At 42.9% G+C, this 19,204-nt stretch overlaps 3 protein-coding genes across 7 annotated transcripts; 1 reads left to right on the top strand and 2 right to left on the bottom strand.

Annotated features, from left to right (window-relative positions):
* The first annotated feature begins 175 nt into the window (after positions 1-175).
* Positions 176-3,926, top strand: pcyt1ab (phosphate cytidylyltransferase 1A, choline b). Of its 2 annotated transcripts, none has more exons than XM_047035325.1 (8): positions 176-283; positions 387-483; positions 587-703; positions 986-1,137; positions 1,276-1,354; positions 1,435-1,577; positions 1,679-1,867; positions 2,045-3,926. In XM_047035325.1, exons 1-8 carry the CDS (start codon positions 176-178, stop codon positions 2,246-2,248), a joined length of 1,089 nt encoding a protein of 362 aa, XP_046891281.1. In that variant the 3' UTR covers positions 2,249-3,926. The 2 variants fall into 2 exon arrangements, with proteins under 2 accessions (XP_046891281.1, XP_046891282.1); XM_047035326.1 differs by having other exon boundaries at positions 215-283; positions 367-483.
* Positions 3,486-7,320, bottom strand: mmp23bb (matrix metallopeptidase 23bb). Its single transcript, XM_047035324.1, has 8 exons — positions 6,771-7,320; positions 6,229-6,371; positions 5,837-5,976; positions 5,553-5,720; positions 5,155-5,319; positions 4,921-5,031; positions 4,440-4,566; positions 3,486-4,273 (listed from the first exon to the last, which is right to left on the bottom strand). The coding sequence occupies exons 1-8, from the start codon at positions 6,891-6,893 to the stop codon at positions 4,081-4,083; spliced, it is 1,170 nt and encodes a 389-aa protein (XP_046891280.1). The 5' UTR covers positions 6,894-7,320; the 3' UTR covers positions 3,486-4,080.
* Positions 7,321-10,119: 2,799 nt separating this feature from the next.
* ap2m1b (adaptor related protein complex 2 subunit mu 1b) lies at positions 10,120-19,073 on the bottom strand. 4 transcript variants are annotated; one of them, XM_047035868.1, is made up of 12 exons: positions 18,975-19,073; positions 17,125-17,237; positions 15,600-15,865; positions 14,892-14,974; positions 14,685-14,690; positions 14,413-14,548; positions 14,071-14,215; positions 12,712-12,831; positions 12,474-12,609; positions 12,189-12,286; positions 11,906-12,017; positions 10,120-11,780 (listed from the first exon to the last, which is right to left on the bottom strand). In XM_047035868.1, exons 2-12 carry the CDS (start codon positions 17,196-17,198, stop codon positions 11,646-11,648), a joined length of 1,311 nt encoding a protein of 436 aa, XP_046891824.1. In that variant the 5' UTR covers positions 17,199-17,237; positions 18,975-19,073; the 3' UTR covers positions 10,120-11,645. The 4 variants fall into 4 exon arrangements, with proteins under 4 accessions (XP_046891824.1, XP_046891826.1, XP_046891823.1 ...); XM_047035870.1 differs by lacking the exon at positions 18,975-19,073 and adding an exon at positions 18,385-18,486; XM_047035867.1 differs by lacking the exon at positions 18,975-19,073 and adding an exon at positions 18,331-18,439.
* Between the last annotated feature and the right edge of the window lie 131 nt (positions 19,074-19,204).

Below are 19,204 nucleotides of genomic sequence, written 5' to 3'. Positions count from 1 at the left end.
GCTGAACATTGTCCTCTCAAAAGTGATATCTCCAACATAGGAGTTCAAGTCCAGCACGCCAATAGTGATACCATTGTAACAAACCCTGAGTCTTCAAAACAGAATTATTAAAAGCTCAAATAGACCTACATATATATTTAATTAAGTAGTTATATATTTTCTTCGAAGTGCTTCAATGGAGCCTCACAGCTCGAATCGGCTACCCCACCGAAAAAGAAGGAGGGATGGGTACTGTGGAGAGAAAGGGGAGGGGGAGCCACCCGTCAAGGTCTCACGTACTGTGGTGAGTGAAATGCTGATGGAGATAAGAGACACATTAAGAGTAATAGATGAAAATAAAATAACAATATATTTACCAGCTTATAGTGTGCATGTGTGTTTTTCAGGGTCTGACAGATCCTGCCCCGTTTGCTGACCAACTTGAGCCTGCCACCACCCCTTACAAGCGCGTCAGCATGGACGAGGCACGACAAGGCACTCCGCGTAAGTCTCTGTTTCAGCTTTTCTTCGACACAAAAACTCTCCTAAAACCGCCTGTCTCCCTTTCTATTGTTCACACATTGCTGTCCCTTGTTGTCCCTGTTAGAAGATCGTCCAGTTCGGGTGTATGCAGATGGGATCTTTGACATGTTCCACTCAGGTCATGCTCGAGCGTTAATGCAAGCCAAGGGGCTCTTTCCTAATACCCACCTCATCGTTGGAGGTTAGAAGTACATTGTTTGTGTTGCCCTGTATGCATTGTTTACATTTTACATTGATACATTTTGGAGATTATTTTGTGTGCAGCAGATAACCAAGGACCAGTGACACTTCTGGCAGATTTACAGTGGTTAATGCCAAGAAACAGTCTGTTTCACAAGATCAATAACATTTTGCTATGACATCACATATTACAGTTGGTAATTAACTCTATTGTTTGTGTGTTTGTAACAAGCCATTAGGTCTGCTGCTTCTCTCTCTCTCTCACTCTCACTCTCACTCTCAGTGTGCAGTGATGATCTCACACACAACCTGAAGGGTTTTACGGTCATGAACGAAGACGAACGCTATGATGCAGTCAGTCACTGTCGCTATGTCGATGAAATTGTGCGTAACGCACCGTGGACGCTTACACCCGAATTCCTAGCTGAGCATCGGGTGAGTTGGAACAGTGCAGTCTTGTAAGCAAACAGGGATGCAGTCGCCCAATACAGCCTACTTTGCATGTTTAACTCAATTTAGAACTCTTTATTACTAACTATTACTTGTAATATAGTGCCCTTTTTTCTCTTACAGATTGACTTTGTTGCTCATGATGATATACCCTACTCCTCAGCTGGGAGTGATGATGTGTACCAGCACATAAAGGCAGCCGGTAGATGTGATCCAATAGCTTAATGTGTAGGTTATATTAGAAGTGCTGAATGGACATCTGACGTCTCCCCTTTCTTCCAGGCATGTTTGCACCCACACAACGTACAGAGGGTATCTCCACATCCGATTTAATCACACGCATAGTTCGTGATTATGACGTTTACGTGCGCCGAAACCTACAGAGAGGCTACACTGCCAAAGAGCTCAATGTTAGCTTCATCAATGTGAGTACTTCCACCATTTTGTTTAGAAGACAATTCTTTAGATGTGCATAATAACAGGTGAACTTGTGGTATAAATACAGTATTAACACAATATTCGGCAGGAGAAGAAGTACCATCTTCAAGAGAGGGTGGACAAGGTGAAGAAGAAGGTTCGAGATGTGGAAGAGCGCTCCAAAGAATTTGTGCAGAAAGTGGAAGAGAAGAGCATTGACCTGATTCAGAAGTGGGAGGAGAAATCCCGGGAGTTTATTGGCAACTTCCTGCAGATGTTCGGTCCAGAAGGGGCGCTGGTGAGCATCTTGGAAGTTTTAGAGAGTTGTTCATGAGCCTATTTTTTGGAAGTAGATAACAGGAAGTAAACCCTTTTTTCTCTCAAACTCTAAAGCTATACCTAGCTTGGTGAAGTTCTTTTATTGCTATAAATATGTCTATGAGGTAACTAATGATTCTCCTGTTTGTCACTTTAGAAACACATGCTGAAGGAGGGTAAGGGGCGGATGCTGCAGGCCATCAGTCCCAAACAGAGCCCCAACAGCAGCCCGACACGCGAGCGCTCCCCTTCGCCAACCTTCCGACTGCCTTTCTTCTCCAAGACCTCCCCTCCATCCTCGCCACCACATCACCACGCAGCATACAGCATCAGCGAGGATGAAGATGACAATGGCGATTAGAAGACATTCCTAAACCCTCCATTCCTCCCTTTATCTCTGTTTCTTGACAAGTCTTGACATGTACTTAGACTTTCATCGTATTTTATTCCCAACTTTGGTTGACCCATTTCAAAATTATGAGAATTTGTTCAAATGTATAATGTTTTATCATTCTGTGAACTGGACTGGGGTGTTATAACTAAAACACACATAAAACACAACATATTTTGACTGATCATATAATATATAAAAAGTAGCTGACATTCTAAGACGCATTCATGCTCCCCAGCTTGGGAGACCATACAGCTATGTGCCTCCAGAATGTTTGGTTGTCTAAAACCAACCCAGCCTCATAACGGCTGTCTGCTTCTTTATCTCCAAACAAAAACTTCCCTCCAACACATTTTTTTTATTAGTTGGGCTAGACAAGGAGGGGGGGGGCACATCCCCCTACATGCAGCAATGGAATGCCTCTGCTCTCAGGCAGTAGACACAAACTTTGTTTATCAGTGAGCAGTCTAAAGGATTTCTTTAGCTACTTCTCCCCATAAGTCTACATTCTCTCTTCTCTCCAGTACTTCCTCAAGATAAAAACTATGACTCAAAGTATTTCGTTAGGACCTTTTTAGTTAGGTTTGTAGTTGTTTGATCACCTGATTGCAATGTGATTTGTCCTATTTAAGAATCTGTTTAATTTATTTTCAGTTCTACAATTTGTTGAAATATGTGATTTTTCAACTTTGCTTGATCAGGTAACAGGGTAAGCCATAGAACAGTGTTGGATTATCATGAACCACCTTAGCTCACAGCTGCATTGTGTTACTAATTGTACCAGACAGCTTGTTAGAGGATTCTCCAGTGCCCAAATAAATGTTTGCAATATAAAGTGACCATGTGAGTCTGTTTAAAATGCACATGTTAACCTCCAATTTAACCCATGATATTATAGATTGTCAACATTGTTCACACAATGGAAAGCTTTAAGTTATTGTACTAAATAATGAATGATGCTTCCAGTTCCAGGCATTTTTTGTGCCTGATGTTTATTTTTGATGTCTTGTCTGTCAGTTTCAATAAAGTGTATGCATCTACTGGCCAACTCTAAAGAATAATCTTATACTCTTTATGCAACTATTGTGTTATTTTGTTTTAGTAGTTCCCTGGGTAGAACAGATATTGGATATATTGTATGATCTGTTTCATTTCTTGGAACAAGATGAGGAAAAATGTGCTTCAGTTTGAAGTAAAAATACTTGAATAGCACTCAAAGGCTTAATTTTGTATTGCGTTGCAAAAACGTGAAAATGTACAGTTCTTCCTACCACCAAATAACCTTGGAAAATATTTGCAACTTTTTCTAAAATCCATACAAAACAAACTAACATGGTATAAAACTTTGTAATAAAATATACAGAAGGTTAGCTGCATTATGTCTTCAATTATTTAAATCTTCATAAATTGTACCAACAATTACTTAGTCATAACTAACAAAAGACCTGGAAATACCAACTGACATATTTAAAACCAGTTGGCTTATACAGTGAGATGTGTCATAACAAAAACATAAATGGGGATAACATTAGACAATATAAAGGGTGTATAACATTAGCCCTTTGGTGTGATGCCAAGAGAATGAGGTTAATCCGGTATCCAATCCACTCTCCATTACAATTTCACAATATTTCTGTGAGGTCCATAGTGGACAGGATGTGTGCTTTCAGCAGACAGGTTGAAACTTTGAGAAAAGTCCTAGTTGGCATGTCTGTTGGTTCATCATCACTTTACTCATGCTACACAATTTACAGCAACACAACTCAATTTTCCCCTCCTTCATCCTGTTACTGTCAAATAACTCAAGTGTTGGAAGACTGCTCTGGTTTTAAACGGATGGCCCAAGAGTTGGCTGAAACAATGTTGCCACTGCGATGGACTCGACAGGTGTAAATGCCCTCGTTGAACTCATTGGCTACGATGCGGAGATCGCGGTCTTTCATGATGATGTAACCAGGGATGGAAGTGAGTAGTTGCTCTCCATCTTTGTACCAGCTGGAGCAAGACCGGACCAGAAAAGAGAAGATGGAAACAGTAAATCAATAAATTACATTCTATAGGCATGCTTTTAAATCAAATTAACTAAAAATAAGGACTAAGAAACCTTGAATAATAGTTTCTTTAACTCAGAAATGGGACTCTAAGTTTTATACACTCTCACCTGACTTTGGGAGGCGATCGAGGATTCTTTGTTCCACAGCGAAAGCCCACAACCTTTCCACGAGAAACCATCTTGATCTTAACATTGGCCGGAGGTGTAGTTGGTGTGGTAACTGCCTCCAGGGGTTCTGTAGGAAGAGAGTGACATACCACAACCATTAAACCCCTGCCCCAATTTCCCACAGGCTTACATTCCACCATTAAGGGGCTGGTGATCTGAGGACAAAATAATAATGGTATCTCAAGCCACAGTCAAAACAAGGCTATCCGCCAAAGAGGTGATTGGTTAAACAGAACATTGGCTACATAGCACATAGTTTTAAATAGTTATACATTTTGCTAACATTGTCAGGCAATACCTCTTGCAAATGCACAACCATTTCCCATATGTGACATGGAAAGATAAACAATCACAACAAAAGTTTGGGGTTTTGTTAAACACACCATCAGACCTAGATTTACAGAACAATTGGCAGCCTAACCATAGCAGAGATCACAACGCTGAGGACAGTGTTTCTTCATGAAGCTTTTCCTCCTCTCACAGAAGCCAAGACGAGCCCATGGCTCACACACACGCCTCTTGTCCATGCAGCCTGAAACACAGGACATGCACATTGGGCAGAGCACAAAGACATGTATGGATATTGCTTATAACTGAATTCCATTTTATACAAGACTTATCGAGCCAGCCTGCTACATTATAGTTTGTCAGTTACCATAAAGCCGCTGGATACCCCAGATGTCATCCTGGGCAATGTTCCTCTGGCCTGTATAGGTGGCGTTGGGGTGCATCAGGGCCTGGGGATCACGGGAGTGCCACAAACCAAGAGCATGGCCAATCTCATGTGCTGCAACCTGGACCAGGTCATTCAACCACACACCTGGGGGGGGGGGGGGGGGGGGGGGGGGGGGGATAAAATAGAATGAATACAAGAAAAGAAAACAAATGAACAACTACAGCGGTTATGGTCAGTACGTATGAAGGGCATGAAATTCTCTGTTGATAGCACTGTTAGCTTTCTATTCTTTTTTGTCATCATCGCCATCTGGATCCTCCTCATCAGCTGCTCTTTGGGACTGGAAGCAGAGCCTCTGCAGACAAGGTGGACTGCACCTTGTTTCCAGCTGAAGCGGGACTTTCCCAGAATCCAGAACTCGTGGTTGTCAAAGTGGATCTCTCCTCGGGGTGGCAGGAAGGCATGTGCAAGTTCCCCATTCAGCCCATCAAAGCATGGGTGCAGTGGAGACCACCAGCAGTCTGTGTGGTTAAAGGTGTAGAAGCCTGACAAACAAACACACACACACAAACAGACACATGCATGTTTCATAAAAGGAACATCCGACTTGAAAAGACAGAAACCCCCTTTCTTAGATTTTGTTACTGATGTTCTTTCTTACCAATAATGATGTCAGCGCTCTTGTTGGGGTTTGTGATTTCATTGAAAGAGAGAGGGGACACATCACTCCACTTGGTGAATGCAATGCTGATTGCTTTACGGGTGTCATCTTTGTTCAGGGTGTTGGGGAACTTGGTGATTCTGACAAATACACAGGACATGACAGACGATGGAGCTTAAAGAACAAAGAAAAACGTGTTTACCCAGTCAAACACCATCCAAACTTAGCTTTGTGAAAATACAGACCATCAGCACGTTCATGTCTTTCATCATTATCACTGGAAGCACTCGGCAACCATTCTTGCATCCCTGGCATTCACACAACTATTCAAGACTCCTGAATGACAACAGAATCAATGCCAAAGTTCCCTCTTCACTCTTTAATTCTCTTACTTGTAGGTGATGTTAAAGTGCTCCCATTTGTGGCCTAAAGGGTTGATGGCATAGCGTTTGGACCGGCTCATTGTCACTCCTGACTGAGGATGCACAGACGTGAAGGTCTCTATAAGTGGCTTTTGGGAGATCACATCTGCTCCCTATGAGAATGTGAGAGAACGGAAGAAAAAAAGCACCCGATGTTGACGTCATTGAACACCAGATAAAAATGAAATCCATGACACAATTCAATCATTTCTATTCTAGCAACCAAAACCCACTATATTTTTGGCATATCGATTTGAAGAAAACTACGTTGCATAGTAGGGTAATTCTTTACATATGCAACACAACTTCCTGTTCTCATCCTGACCCCCTTTGACATTCTCTCTCGATCTGCCTCTGTGCTGCAAATATCTGTCACACACATGTGAGAGCCGCTACTCCACAGCTTTCTAGACGATTTTTTGCAAAAGCCGACAACAAGCAATGGACACGCTTATGTGGTTATGACATTTTCACTTCTATGCTATTTTATTTGTCTATAGTAATACACATACCTCTGTCTTCCACGTTGGGATCCCACCGACCCAATCTATCACGGTGGTAATGAACACCAATAGTAGAAGTCTTAAACTAGTCCCCCGCCTCTGGACACCGGGTGTTAAGTCTTTTAAATTCATTTCGGTTACTCCGTCGGCTACCTAGGGTCCTTTAAATTTCACAGTTCAGACTTCAGAGTAGATGCAAAGGTGTTGCAAAACTTGATTTCTTGTATTAAAAATCTTTGCATGGGTATTGTTGGACAATATTTTGTTCCCGGGGCGATCGTGCATTGCATTCAAGAATCCAAACTGTAACCTTGTTAAAAAAAAATATATAGTTTGGCCAAAACTGGAGCTCCAAGTCAGCTCTCCTTTCATCAATCTGTCATCCTCTATTCTCGACGTTCTTTACCTCCAGAATTATGACTGTTATTGCCATCCACTTTTGCCTAAATCCAACAGTCCTGCATCTCAATCTTGTTCTCTCAACTTTGGCAGAATCCCGGTGCTTTGAGGGGATCAGGTGTCGAAGGACGATCTGGGCACGTCAGTCGAATGGTAGGGCAGAGACAGTACCGCCCAGTTTTAAAACAACAATTTGCCGTACCTCCGCTCTGCAATTCTCACATGGTCTCAAACTGCGCACATTTGTCGTATAGACTAGATGGTGGGAATGGGGTCAATGGGGACTCATGAGCCAATAGTCTAGAAATATCTTTACCATTAGGGAACTCATTCAGAGGCTATAGGTATTTTTTTAAATCTGTCTCTGTACCAACGAATATTGGACTACACGCAAATGAAGGAAAGAGCATGTTTTTACGGTGTATATTTACATAATTCTATTTTTGAAGTCTGCAGCCGGGGAGTAGGGCCTATGTTTTTTTCACCTGTTGACGCCTGTGGCGCGCAGTGCCATCCACTGATTCTGCAGGTGGGTACAACGGACGATGTTGTCACAGATACTTGGTTCCAGATGCGCAGTTTTCTGAACATCGTCTCGGTCCACCATCTGTTAAAACACTCTCTATTTCCTGTTGGCAAATTCCATCAAGAACCATTAAGGATGTATGTCAGTCAAATTGGGATAGCATTGGGATATCAAAGAATGTTTCGTGCAAGCAGGGGCGGATCTAGACATTTTCACCTGGGGTGGCAAAGAGGTGGCAGGAGGTATTTGTGGTGTGGCATGGAGCAGGTGCGGAAAAAATAACCACCATTAATGAATATAACATTGTAGTTCTAATGATGACAATAATATTATTTTAATGATTTAATAAAATGCAGGCCTACTATAAGGTACTAATAATATATTTTAGCACTGCGAGATTTTACATTCATGCAAAGATGAGATTGGGGTGGCAAGTCTTTTTTGTTGGGGTGGCAGCTGCCTCCACAAATGCATGCAAGACAAAAAAATAATGTTATTCAACCCAAATAGTTATGTAACAGACGGGGCCTTGCTCCATCAGAGGTACACTCGGCCGATGTGCACCCCTCACTGGGATCGAACCCGCCACCTCTGACAACCCAAGTGCGACCGCTAGCAGCTACGCCAACATAATTTGCTGCCGTGGGTGGCCTGTTACATACATGAGGAGTGAGTTTAACTGATCAACACCGGCTACAGTTAAATACCAGGCCAGATGCCCATTTGATTAGGTCTATGTATTTAATTCAAGTTCACTAGTATCTTTGGTTATTGTACTATTAGACCCGGATATAATTGATACATTTCAGCAAAGACAAATAGGCTACCATGATGGGTTGTAACTTTTACCAGTCGATTTACACATTGGGACTCCATCATGGAAAGGCTTCAGTTGACCTCATTGACTCATACAGTGGTTGCATCAATGCACAAACCTAGTCACCTTGAGAAAATGCTTGAACAATCATTTGAAAGTCAGCAAACTCAGCATATTAAGTGTTTTCTAATTTTTAAAATCCATTGTCTAGATTTAAATGTTGGCAGTGAAACAGTTTGGCATTGGGCCCACTCTACTGGGCCAAGTGTTCCACAGTTGCCCACTAACCCAATCACTCAAGCTGACCTCAGGAAGGCCCCAAGACAGCCTGTGGTTTTAAATAGAAAACCCCTGGAAACTTAAATGGATACAGCAAGTCATTTTGGTGTTGTGTAATAGCGCATTAAATAATCGATTCAGGGATATTGAATCTACAAATGTGGCTTTGTTGCTTCTGTTTCTCCTAGTGAAATATCGCCATTTGATTAGCCTACTTCATATTTGTCTTTTGAAGGCAGACAGAAATAATTAGGATGAATTTTAAGTCTCCTCAACAATCATGGCACGCAGTAGATGTTGGTACTTGGGTGAATACGTCTATACAGTAAACTGCATGTTGACGTGAGAGTTCTGGTTAAGGGCACCTGAATGGCAGGCTCATTAAGTCCCACCCCTCACTGGATCTGGCTCCGGTCCAAGGCTCTGGCTGCATTCCAGGTGACTGCGGAACTCGGGCCTCCATGACCCTGCCGTGTCACTCTCCATGGGAAGGCGCAGAGGGAAAATAGCAAAGGAAGGCGGAAGGGGGAAAAGCAAAAAAAGTCTGACAGGAGATCTTCTTTCAGGGGTCCCTGAGAGATGAGAATTTAATTACTCATCTATCCATTCATCTGTCTGTCGACGTTAACACTCACAACGTTATTTCTTAAACAGCCACTTTGTACCCCAACTTTGTTTTCCTTTCATCACAAAGAAAATTGCAATTTTTTTGTCTTTTTCTCCAACAATTCACTCCAAACACTAGATGCCATTCAAGAATTCACAGAATTAAACACACAAATTATGTGAACAATAGTTTCACAGTTTTAGTTTCAAATTCTTTAAATATATATATTTTAGTATTTTTAGTTTTAATATTTCTTGTTTAATGCAGGAAATGTGTGTCTGGGGGGACTCGAACCCAGACCACAGCAACATTACTTTGTGAGTAGATGGTATCCACACTTCATGGGTGAGACATTGAGGGACACCCCTTAGACATGTGCTTAGGTTACCTGCTAAGGACAGGCTATCCTGAATTACACAGAAACACATACAAAAAAAAATACATTGCAGTGTATGTAGCTATGTGTCTGGATCCAAGTCAAAGTACTTTAGATTAATCATGATAAAAATATCTATACACATCATTCCTTTTTATTATAAAATAAGTTAGTCCCATTTGGCTGGCCCCTTAAATGTGATTGAAGTTTTCGTTTCTATCCTGAGAAATATATTTGTGTCCTGATCTTCCTTGGTAGTCAGTTTGACAACCACTGGGTTAACGCTCATTCAACTATTTTTGCTGTCTAGACATATTTCATAGCATGCAAAGAAAACATATATCATCAAGAATAATTGCTTACACCTTTTTATTAGGATTACATTTACAGTCACAAAGTTAAATGGGGATCAAACACATTGTACTGTAGCTGAGGAGGGACTACCCTAAGAACCTCCGACCTGTCCATCTCCCAGGGTTTGGCAGGAATAGTGGGGCCTTTTCTGGTGAGATACTGGTTTTGGAAACCTCATTCCAGTTGACAGGTTATTAGTATTGAATATTATATTACAATGCAGGGATATCAAATAATAACAGGTATGGACAACTACATGAATGATAATCTCAATGCCCATATGATCTGATGCACAAAAGTCATGATTTGACAGCTAAAGACGTCAAGAGGAATGCATTAATTATGAAGACATGGGTGGAATGTTTGTTTCAACTGCAGACAAGAAAAGTCTGGTACAAAACCGATTTCAATTGACATTTTGTACACTCCTCGTCCTAAGTAACACTCCCAACACTTGTGCCATAAATACTTCAGTAAACGGATCTAAAGATAGGTTAGTAAGCTAGGCTTGGGGTATCAGAGCATAGTGTATGGAGTTGCTCGTTTGCCCAAGTAAGGGGCATGAGAAAATACACATTCCAGACTCCTGAGAGATGTTTTACAAACTGGCTGAACAGCAACACACGCGCACACACACAGGTCAGTTCAACAGACTTCTACAGACACCGACAGCAAGAAACATGGGACTAGCTCCACCAAGCTCAAATAACGTAGAAACGTGTTTATATATTGAGACAGATTCCTGTTTTGTTTTTTTTATATATTTTTTTGTGTTTAGTTTTTTTCCTGTTTCTCATACTTGCAATTTTGGTCACACAGAAAATTATCTGCAGCACTGACACAAAACAAACCAACAGATACCACAGCAAAAACATTTCATTATAATCTGCATGGGTAGAGAAAATACAATAATGAAATGAACATCTACTGGACGAGGGGAAAAGGATGACTGAGTGCAATAATAGAATAGGTGGCAAAACGTATGGATGGACAAAGCACTACCTACAAAAACTGACAATTCCATAACTAATACACCAAGGTGAGTAGGGATGTTAAAAAAAACTGTATAAAATGAATGGGAAATAGTGTTACACCTGCAATGCCTCCTTCTTAAACAGTACTCTCTAGACTAAATAGTGATTACACCAGTGGAGATGAGGGGGCTAGGCGTGGGACTGGCATTAGGATGGTGCTAGCTAAATGCTACAGGAAACAAAGAACGTCTAGTCCTACACCAGCATCGAGGGGTCCTAGTTCAGCTGATCACATGTATGACAGAGGACACAGTCATGGGGAATACATAGGATGGTCGAGCAACAGCCGAAATGTAAACCACATCTCGAGGAAAACGATGTTCCTGTCCACATCTACATCAGCATGTTCACTTATTCCTCTAAAATGCACCCCCTCCCGTTTTATCCAAGCTTTAAGCCAGCACACATAAAAGATAGGAGTTTCAAACGGTCTCACAACGCGACTCCTCCCTTGTTCCAGTCTTCCTGCTGCTCCCTGGAGAGTGAGGGCCGTTAGCAGCGGGTCTCATATATCCCGCTGCGCCCGATGTAACGCACCCATTTGATGACATCATGGTCGCTGTAGTTCAGCTTGGGCTCGAACACCTTCAGGTAGCGAACCTTCAGGCCGGAGGGAGCGAAGGGGACCTTTGAGAGGGGGGGGGGGGGGGGGTTGAGAGGTTAAGATCAATACTGCAGAGGGTTAATCGTGTTTGAGGCTACTTGATCGTAGCCTGGCTGTCGAGGTCATTGAGTATGTCAAGAGAGTTCACCTCAAAGTTCATGGAGATGGGGGGGCGTGCCCACTTCTTCTTGTCGTTGGTGGGCAGCAGCTCGATCTCAGCGCTGATCTGAGACTCCTTCATCCCTGCCATGCGCTTGATCCTGCACAAATAACCAGTCGGACAGACCCAGCAGTCAGAGCACAGACACCACAAGTACAACTATCACTATTTACAAAGCTTGTTTTGTACACAAAGTTGACAAAACCACTAGCAAACAGGAAATTAAACACTGGCTTCTGTATTGGTTCATTCAACTATGATGAAAACTCACTTCCAGACGATGGCGTTTTCGCTAGCTTTGTACTTAGCCTTGCCCTTCATGCAGATCACCTGGACCCCGCTGGTGTTGAGAGGGGTGGGAATGCGGACCTGAAGGGAGAGGGTGTATGATCAAAATGTTGTCAAACAAAAATCCCTTCTATATACTGTCCTGTTTCATCATTTGAAGATGTGCTGTTCCTTAGGTTCTTGTCACATAAGTGATCGTATGCTGCCAGAACCAACCACGCAGATCACGAGAGGTTGCACGCCTTAAAGGGAAAATGGGCTGCCATACCTCGATCTTCTGTGCCAGGAGAGAGGGCTTGAAGTTGGACTTGATGACCACCTTGACCTCCAGCTTGGTGCGGCCAACCTCCCTCACCAGAGGAATAACACGGAAGGGCAAGATGATGTCCTTGGTGGTGCGGTACCTGCATAAAAGAGAAGAACAGTTAACTCCCTCAGGAGAACAACAAATCGACAGGCAAACACACTCTCTCAATCACACACACACACACAAAAAGGAGTGTGACCTCATGAGCTCGTAGTCTCCGTCCGGCGGGATGAAGCTGATACTGCGCTCCGAGTCAAACTTGCTGAGGCGCACACACTGGTGGAATGTGCAGTCATCAATGGCTATGGATTGCTTCCCACTGGTGGGAGAGGGAAATAAAAGGACGAGAGAGAGAGAGGGATTATTGGAGGTTGAAAAGAGGAAGTGAGAAAATAAAAGTTGACTATGTGAAAAAGGGAAGTGATGACCGACTACAATCTACGGTCCACGTGGTTCCAGACCCCCACTACATGTTAGTAAATGCTACAGAGTTGACATCAGTGAACGCTGTGACAACAACACACACTGACATGGGCATTATGGAGTCCGCTACACACAGAACCGCAATGGTCTAGTGTCTGTCACAATAACACAAAACGTAGACAAACAACCCTGGAGACAGAAACAAACAGTGACAGGATGAATGGAGTTCTCATCAAACACACACCGACAACACCATACGGGTCACTGGGGAAAATAAACGAAATGACCATGACTGAGTCAATGTACCATCAAGCCAATGCACATAGCGAGCTCAGGTTCAGGTCACCCTGATAACACAAACATACCGAGTCATGCAAGTCAAAGTCACACCATACAGCTTGTTTGGTCGTTTGACTTGCATGCCCTGTGGCTAGTATTGGAGGGGGGGGGGGGGGACAAAGGGCAGATGCAGACTGAGAATGAGGAGCAGTCTGACCAAGTGAGAGAGGTACGCTACCTGCCCCCTAACTCACTGAGGTCCAGCACAGAGAAGGGAGAAAATTAAACACGAATCAAAAGGGGGGGAAACACAAACACTTAAAAAAATAACATAACTTAAATCACTTTACATAAGCACCATATACGGTAGTGTCATAAAACAAGCCATGTGAATTAGTTGCAGAATGATTCAATGCATGCTTTCACTTTAAAGCATGTTTTTTTTAAATCAAGTTGTCAGTTACTGCTAATGAAGAAACGTCTTTGGAGGTCAATAACAGAACTTCATGATTTGATGCAGCCAACACTCAACCATCCAACTTTTACCTCAAAGAAGCAATGCACAGCTTTCTTTAATCTTAGGTCTCTACATTATGCAACTCTATCTTATTTCTCCTACCTGTCACCTGCTGTGCTTTGGGATCTTCTGCATTGTACTGTTCAAATCAAAACATTTAGCCAGAGCGACTGATTTCATATAACAGATCCCCCCCCCCCCCCCCCCCCTTGAAGAGGGCTTGTCTTCGCCAAAACAAAGTCAAGGACAACTTTGGAAGAAAAAAAAGTCTTTTTTCTTTGACATAAGAGCCATGTGATAGTGAGCGCTGGCTTGTCCTGAGTCCCGTCGGAATCTCACCTCTTGGCTGCCTCGTCGGTGGCCCCGCCCTTGCCCTGCTTGTCAATGACGATCTTGTCGTTCATGCCGAACTTGCACTCGGGCATCCCGCTCAGGTAGCTCTTCATCACCACTCTCCCAGAGACATGGGCACTCAGCACCTGGCCTGGGCGGTCGAGACAGCCAGGGGTCAACACCAGGACAGGAAGACTCTTTGTTTGTGACTTATGAGCGGGTTGTAAGACTGTGTTTTTGAGAGGGGTTGAAGACAGGTGTTTTTGAGAGGGGTTGAAGACAGGTGTTTTTGAGAGGGGTTGAAGACAGGTGTTTTTTTTGGGGGGGGGGGGTTTGTTTGTTTTTTACCTTGAGGAGACATCAGCAGATTGACGCTCTCCAGCACGTCGAGGAAGAGCTCATTGCGGCGGTACTTGATGCCCTCCCGACGCCAACCAATTTGTCCCGTCACCTGACTGGTGATCTGGGACTGCTCCTCCTTGGTCTGTTAGGAGAGGTGGATGGAAGGATGGAGGAGGATACAGCGGAAGGCCAAGGAGGGAGGAAAGAGGGAGAGACGGACGTCAGTACAGATTATACATGAATGCCTTATTTTAACACGTCCTAATGAGGATACTCACATGGTGCTGGAGAACAGAATAGCCCGAATTCGCAGAGAAACATGGTCCGTGTTGAAATGGAGGTGACAAAAGAAAGACATTACACACTTCACCTCCACTCGTGTCATTCTTCTCTAATAAAGCCCCACGTCTAGGGGTCCACAGACAGCTTCAGGTAGACATGACCCTGAACTAGACTGCGCCTGGCTTCCCACTCATCTCACCCACCTGGCTCTTGATCCCCTGCTGGGTGATGAAGGTCTTCAGGGCGCCAGTCTCCGAGTTCTGGGGGTATCCAAAGTCCAGGATCTCTACAAAGGAAGGTGACCGTGAGACCAAGAACCAGGAGGACTGTCCGGCTAACCACAGGTTTGGCTGCAAGCTTATCAGTTGGGGGGTGGTCACCTTAATACTAACCTCACTTGTGAATGGCCCCAACAAATATGATAGTCATGGGACGCACAAAACATGTCAGTGGAAGTTGGAAAGGTCTTCGTATATCAGCAGCACATCGGCACACTACAAACAACTGCCTGCGCTATATTTTCTTTAGGTTTCAATTTTCCCATCTAACTGTTATAAAAATCAAAACCTAAAAAAACAACAGCACAGCAGAAATGCTGACTACGGCCCATTTTAGAAGGAATCGCTACTGGGACTTGGAATTCTGCAGTGGTGGTATGTAAACAGCAATGTCTACGATATCCCATAATTAAACACCCACACTCAATAAGATGTTGTAATTAAGCACACACTAACATCCATTAAAGAGACTGCATTCAGTTAAGTCACCTCATTATCAAAGCCTTCCACAAACACTTCCTTGGCAAACACTAAGCAAATCCTAAATGTATTTCTCTTTCCCTATTGTGCATGTGTGTGTGTGTGTGTGTGTGTGTGTGTGTGTGTGTGCGTGTAGTAGCAGACACTGTTTACCGTCCAGCAGCTCATAGATCAGCACAAAATTGTTCTTGATGTTCTCCTCGCTGATCTTGCCAAAGTAGGCGGCCATGACGTCACACATCTTGTAGAGGAACTCAAACACCATGGCAGCATTGACGTTCTGCTTGGTGACGGCCGCAAGCCAGATGTTGGAGCGCTTGACATGGAAGAAGGAGGTGCGGGCTATGTTGTTGACCGGGGAGCGCACCTGCTGGCGTGCGTGGATCACGTTCACACGGAACGCGTCCACCGCATTGCGTCTATTAACAAAACAGGGTAGGGGGGACACCAGGGGGAAAGGTAGACATGTCAGACTTAAGAGTAGTTTACAAGAAGAATGGGAAGAATCTCAGAAGGGGAGAGCACCAAACGTTACTGTAGGCATATGTAAATTGAAATAACACAGGGGTTTGCAACATTCTAATTAAAATGAAGGACAAAGTCACATGCTTTTTGGACAAAAGAAATGTGATTTAGGCTTTCATACTCCACCCACAACACTTCAGAAAACACATTTCCAAACACAATTTGTCTGTAGTACTGCTTCAAAAGTGTGCTTTGTTGCACAATAATAATTTCTCAGTCTCAAAAGATCTTCCTCCAGTTTTTCCAGAGAGGGATTAAAGTATTTTCAGGCAGTTGCCTGTAGGCTGGTTCATACTGTATACGAGTTCCTGAATTCAAATTATGGTCAGGGAGCGTAGAAATCTGGAACTGGCATGCTGGCATGGGGGAGCATTCATAATGTTGTCACTTGCCAAGCATATCTTACCTATTCCTAAAGTAGCCAAGGGCAAGATGAATATGAAGACAAATGACACCAGCAAAATGGGTGAAGAGACACATAAAAGATAAACAGGAAAAGCACAGGAAGAGGTGGAGTTGGGAATAACATCAAGACAGATGGTTAGAGCTAGACACACCACACACAATAGACACAATGTGAAGGACACAGAGTCAACACAACCTAACACAGAACCCATTCATTAGATAGTTGGGAGGACACATCAGGCAGGATAAAGCAAAGGTCTACAGCAGAACTACAGGAGAGGCATGATAGAGATGAAAGATGATGTGATATGCTAAGAGGTCATGCTAAGGCCACAGTGCTGGCTGAAATGACAGATCCCGTGAATGAGAACGCAGGCCTTGGGCTAGTCGCTTAGTGTTGGACTTCGTTTCTTAGCAACGCTAGAGCTGAATGGTACGTTGCTCAGAGGCTCGGCTGGCTATAGCCCGGATCTCATCTTTGCCAAGCATGTCAGGCTTCACGTTTCAAGTTGTACGACATCACAATTACATGGAGGAAGGAGAAGGAGGAGGAATGTGCTCCCAAGAACGGACAATCATGATGAACAAACACAGCCATGCAAATGCACAATCAAAATTATGGAGTCATGACTCCCTAACTGTTTGGTTGTTGATGTGCTTCCTCTCTACTGTTCCTGTCTTTAAATACCAGCTTCACCATTCTCCAAAACTCCCATGGACATCATTAATTGCTCAGAAAACTACTGACCCTATGTCATCCCGGTAGACGCGAGAGATCAACACCTCCCCCTTGTGGTTGTAGATGAATAGTCCTCCAATCATGATGGCAACCTTTTATTCATAACAGCCCATGATGTGTGCCTGTGTGGGAAAGGAAACATATTCTTAAGACATAAGACAGCAACAACCACTGCTTGATATATTTTTGTTCAGTTATCTGCTCGACGTAAGTCGCACGAGAGAGCTTCTCTGTACACATGGGCTCTACACTCAAATTGTGAGGCTCTAATGCAGTTTATTAATAGTACTGGAGGCTGACCTGTATAACTCACTCCTATTGACTGACAAACACTAGACCAAGAAAAAGAAAACACGCCTAGTTTAATTTAGACCAAATCCAACTGTGACTAATCAGACTGCAAAACCAGCCAAACCCATTACAGTACCTATTTAGAACATTTGATTGAACATCAATCGTTCAATAGTTGGTTAGGATAGTTATAGATCTACTACAAAAAGAACATTACTAATTTACGTTTCTGTAAAATGTCTTAATTTAAGATTATTGATGGTGTCAGACACTAAATGATGCCGGGGAACAGTCATAACGTCATTAGCTACAAGCTAGCGCTTATCTTAGCCTAAGAAGAAATTATTTCAATCGGATGTTACAAAACGTAATGATGCCGACTGCAAAACAACTATTTAAACATTTAATCGGTTTGGCTGAATGTCACAGTCGCAGGGTTTCTACATTGGTTTTTAGCAGGTTAATGCAAGATGTCTGCCTCTCCTGGCAAGGGTGTAGTAGTGGCTAGCTAATGCAAAGCCATAGATCAGCTAGTGCTAGCTACTATGCTAACCACTGACCGGGTACTGTACTGTATAGCTTAGAGCAACACCAAAAAATATTACTAGCTACATTTAATAGTTTACGTCTGTTAGCTGGTAGCCTAGCTGTCAAGCCACCTACCAATTCGTGGTAAAGGAGAACGTCCAAAACGCCCGATCAATAAGAGTTATATGTAAAATAAACTAATCTGCTAGATACACAGATATGTAGCTAGCGGCTAGGCTAGGCTAGCTAGGCTTATTATTCCCGGTTAGCACTGGTATTCACCGTTGTCACGACTCGCGGTCAAAAATTACTGCATTGCCGACATTGCTAGTATCATCGGCCTGACACTCATCAGGCTACTATAATGACATAAAAATCCCGTAAATGACAACTTACAGCATCAATTTGAAATCTATAAATGTCTCGAGTATTTCAATGGTATAGACTCACTATCTTGTCCTCCGAGTCCGAATCAAGATGTCGACTGCTCTTACCTTCAGACCACTCTGTCAGCTGACTGACTGACGTTAGACGCCCAAACCGTGCCTGACAGTAGTTCTAGAACATTGCTCTAGCAGCTAATACCAATGTCACGAATACAGTCTTTACCCAGCATCTACCTATGGTAGCATCATATTTTAACAAAAGGCATGAGCATCGTTGATTGCATTGCATAAGGTAGTATCGAAGACAAGATATTCAGGAGATTATCTTCTGTTGCCAACGCGTAGAGTTAATGTTTGAATAAACACAACCGGAGACAGGCTACTACATTGAACAAATTGTAGCATAGTTGATTATTTAGTCATTGCATTGAACCAACTCATTTACATGTTTAATTTATATGGTAAAAATACAATAATTGACAGTTGTTAGAAACCCCCGGGATTCGGGAGTCCTTTTCACTGACTTTGCAGGAGTCTAGAGAAAAAAAGTCTACACAAAGTTAAGTTTGAAATAACATGGGTTTGACGACTAGACCCCCAGTTCTGTGATATGATTAATTTACTACACCTTTATATTTTTGTCCTACTTTAAACCTGGTAAATTGCAACTATTGTGTTTCCGGTTTTTGACTTCAGTCTGAATCCACAAACTCAAACTTCATAGTTCGCAAACTGCACGTTTCCTGTTTCCTCTGTAGTTAACGGGATCCTGTTACGACAGAAGTATTGGCTTCTCTGGAAAATGAGAGAGCCATTACCAGAAATACAGAGGAGATCTTTTGTTCATTGACATAATGCTTTCCAACAAGCAGCAGAAGTTAAAA

Source organism: Hypomesus transpacificus, chromosome 15, assembly GCF_021917145.1.
Source record: "Hypomesus transpacificus isolate Combined female chromosome 15, fHypTra1, whole genome shotgun sequence".
NCBI classification, from domain to species: Eukaryota; Metazoa; Chordata; class Actinopteri; order Osmeriformes; family Osmeridae; genus Hypomesus; species Hypomesus transpacificus.
The sequence above is the reverse complement of the archived record's forward strand: the minus strand, read 5'-3'. Positions and strand labels throughout refer to the sequence as shown.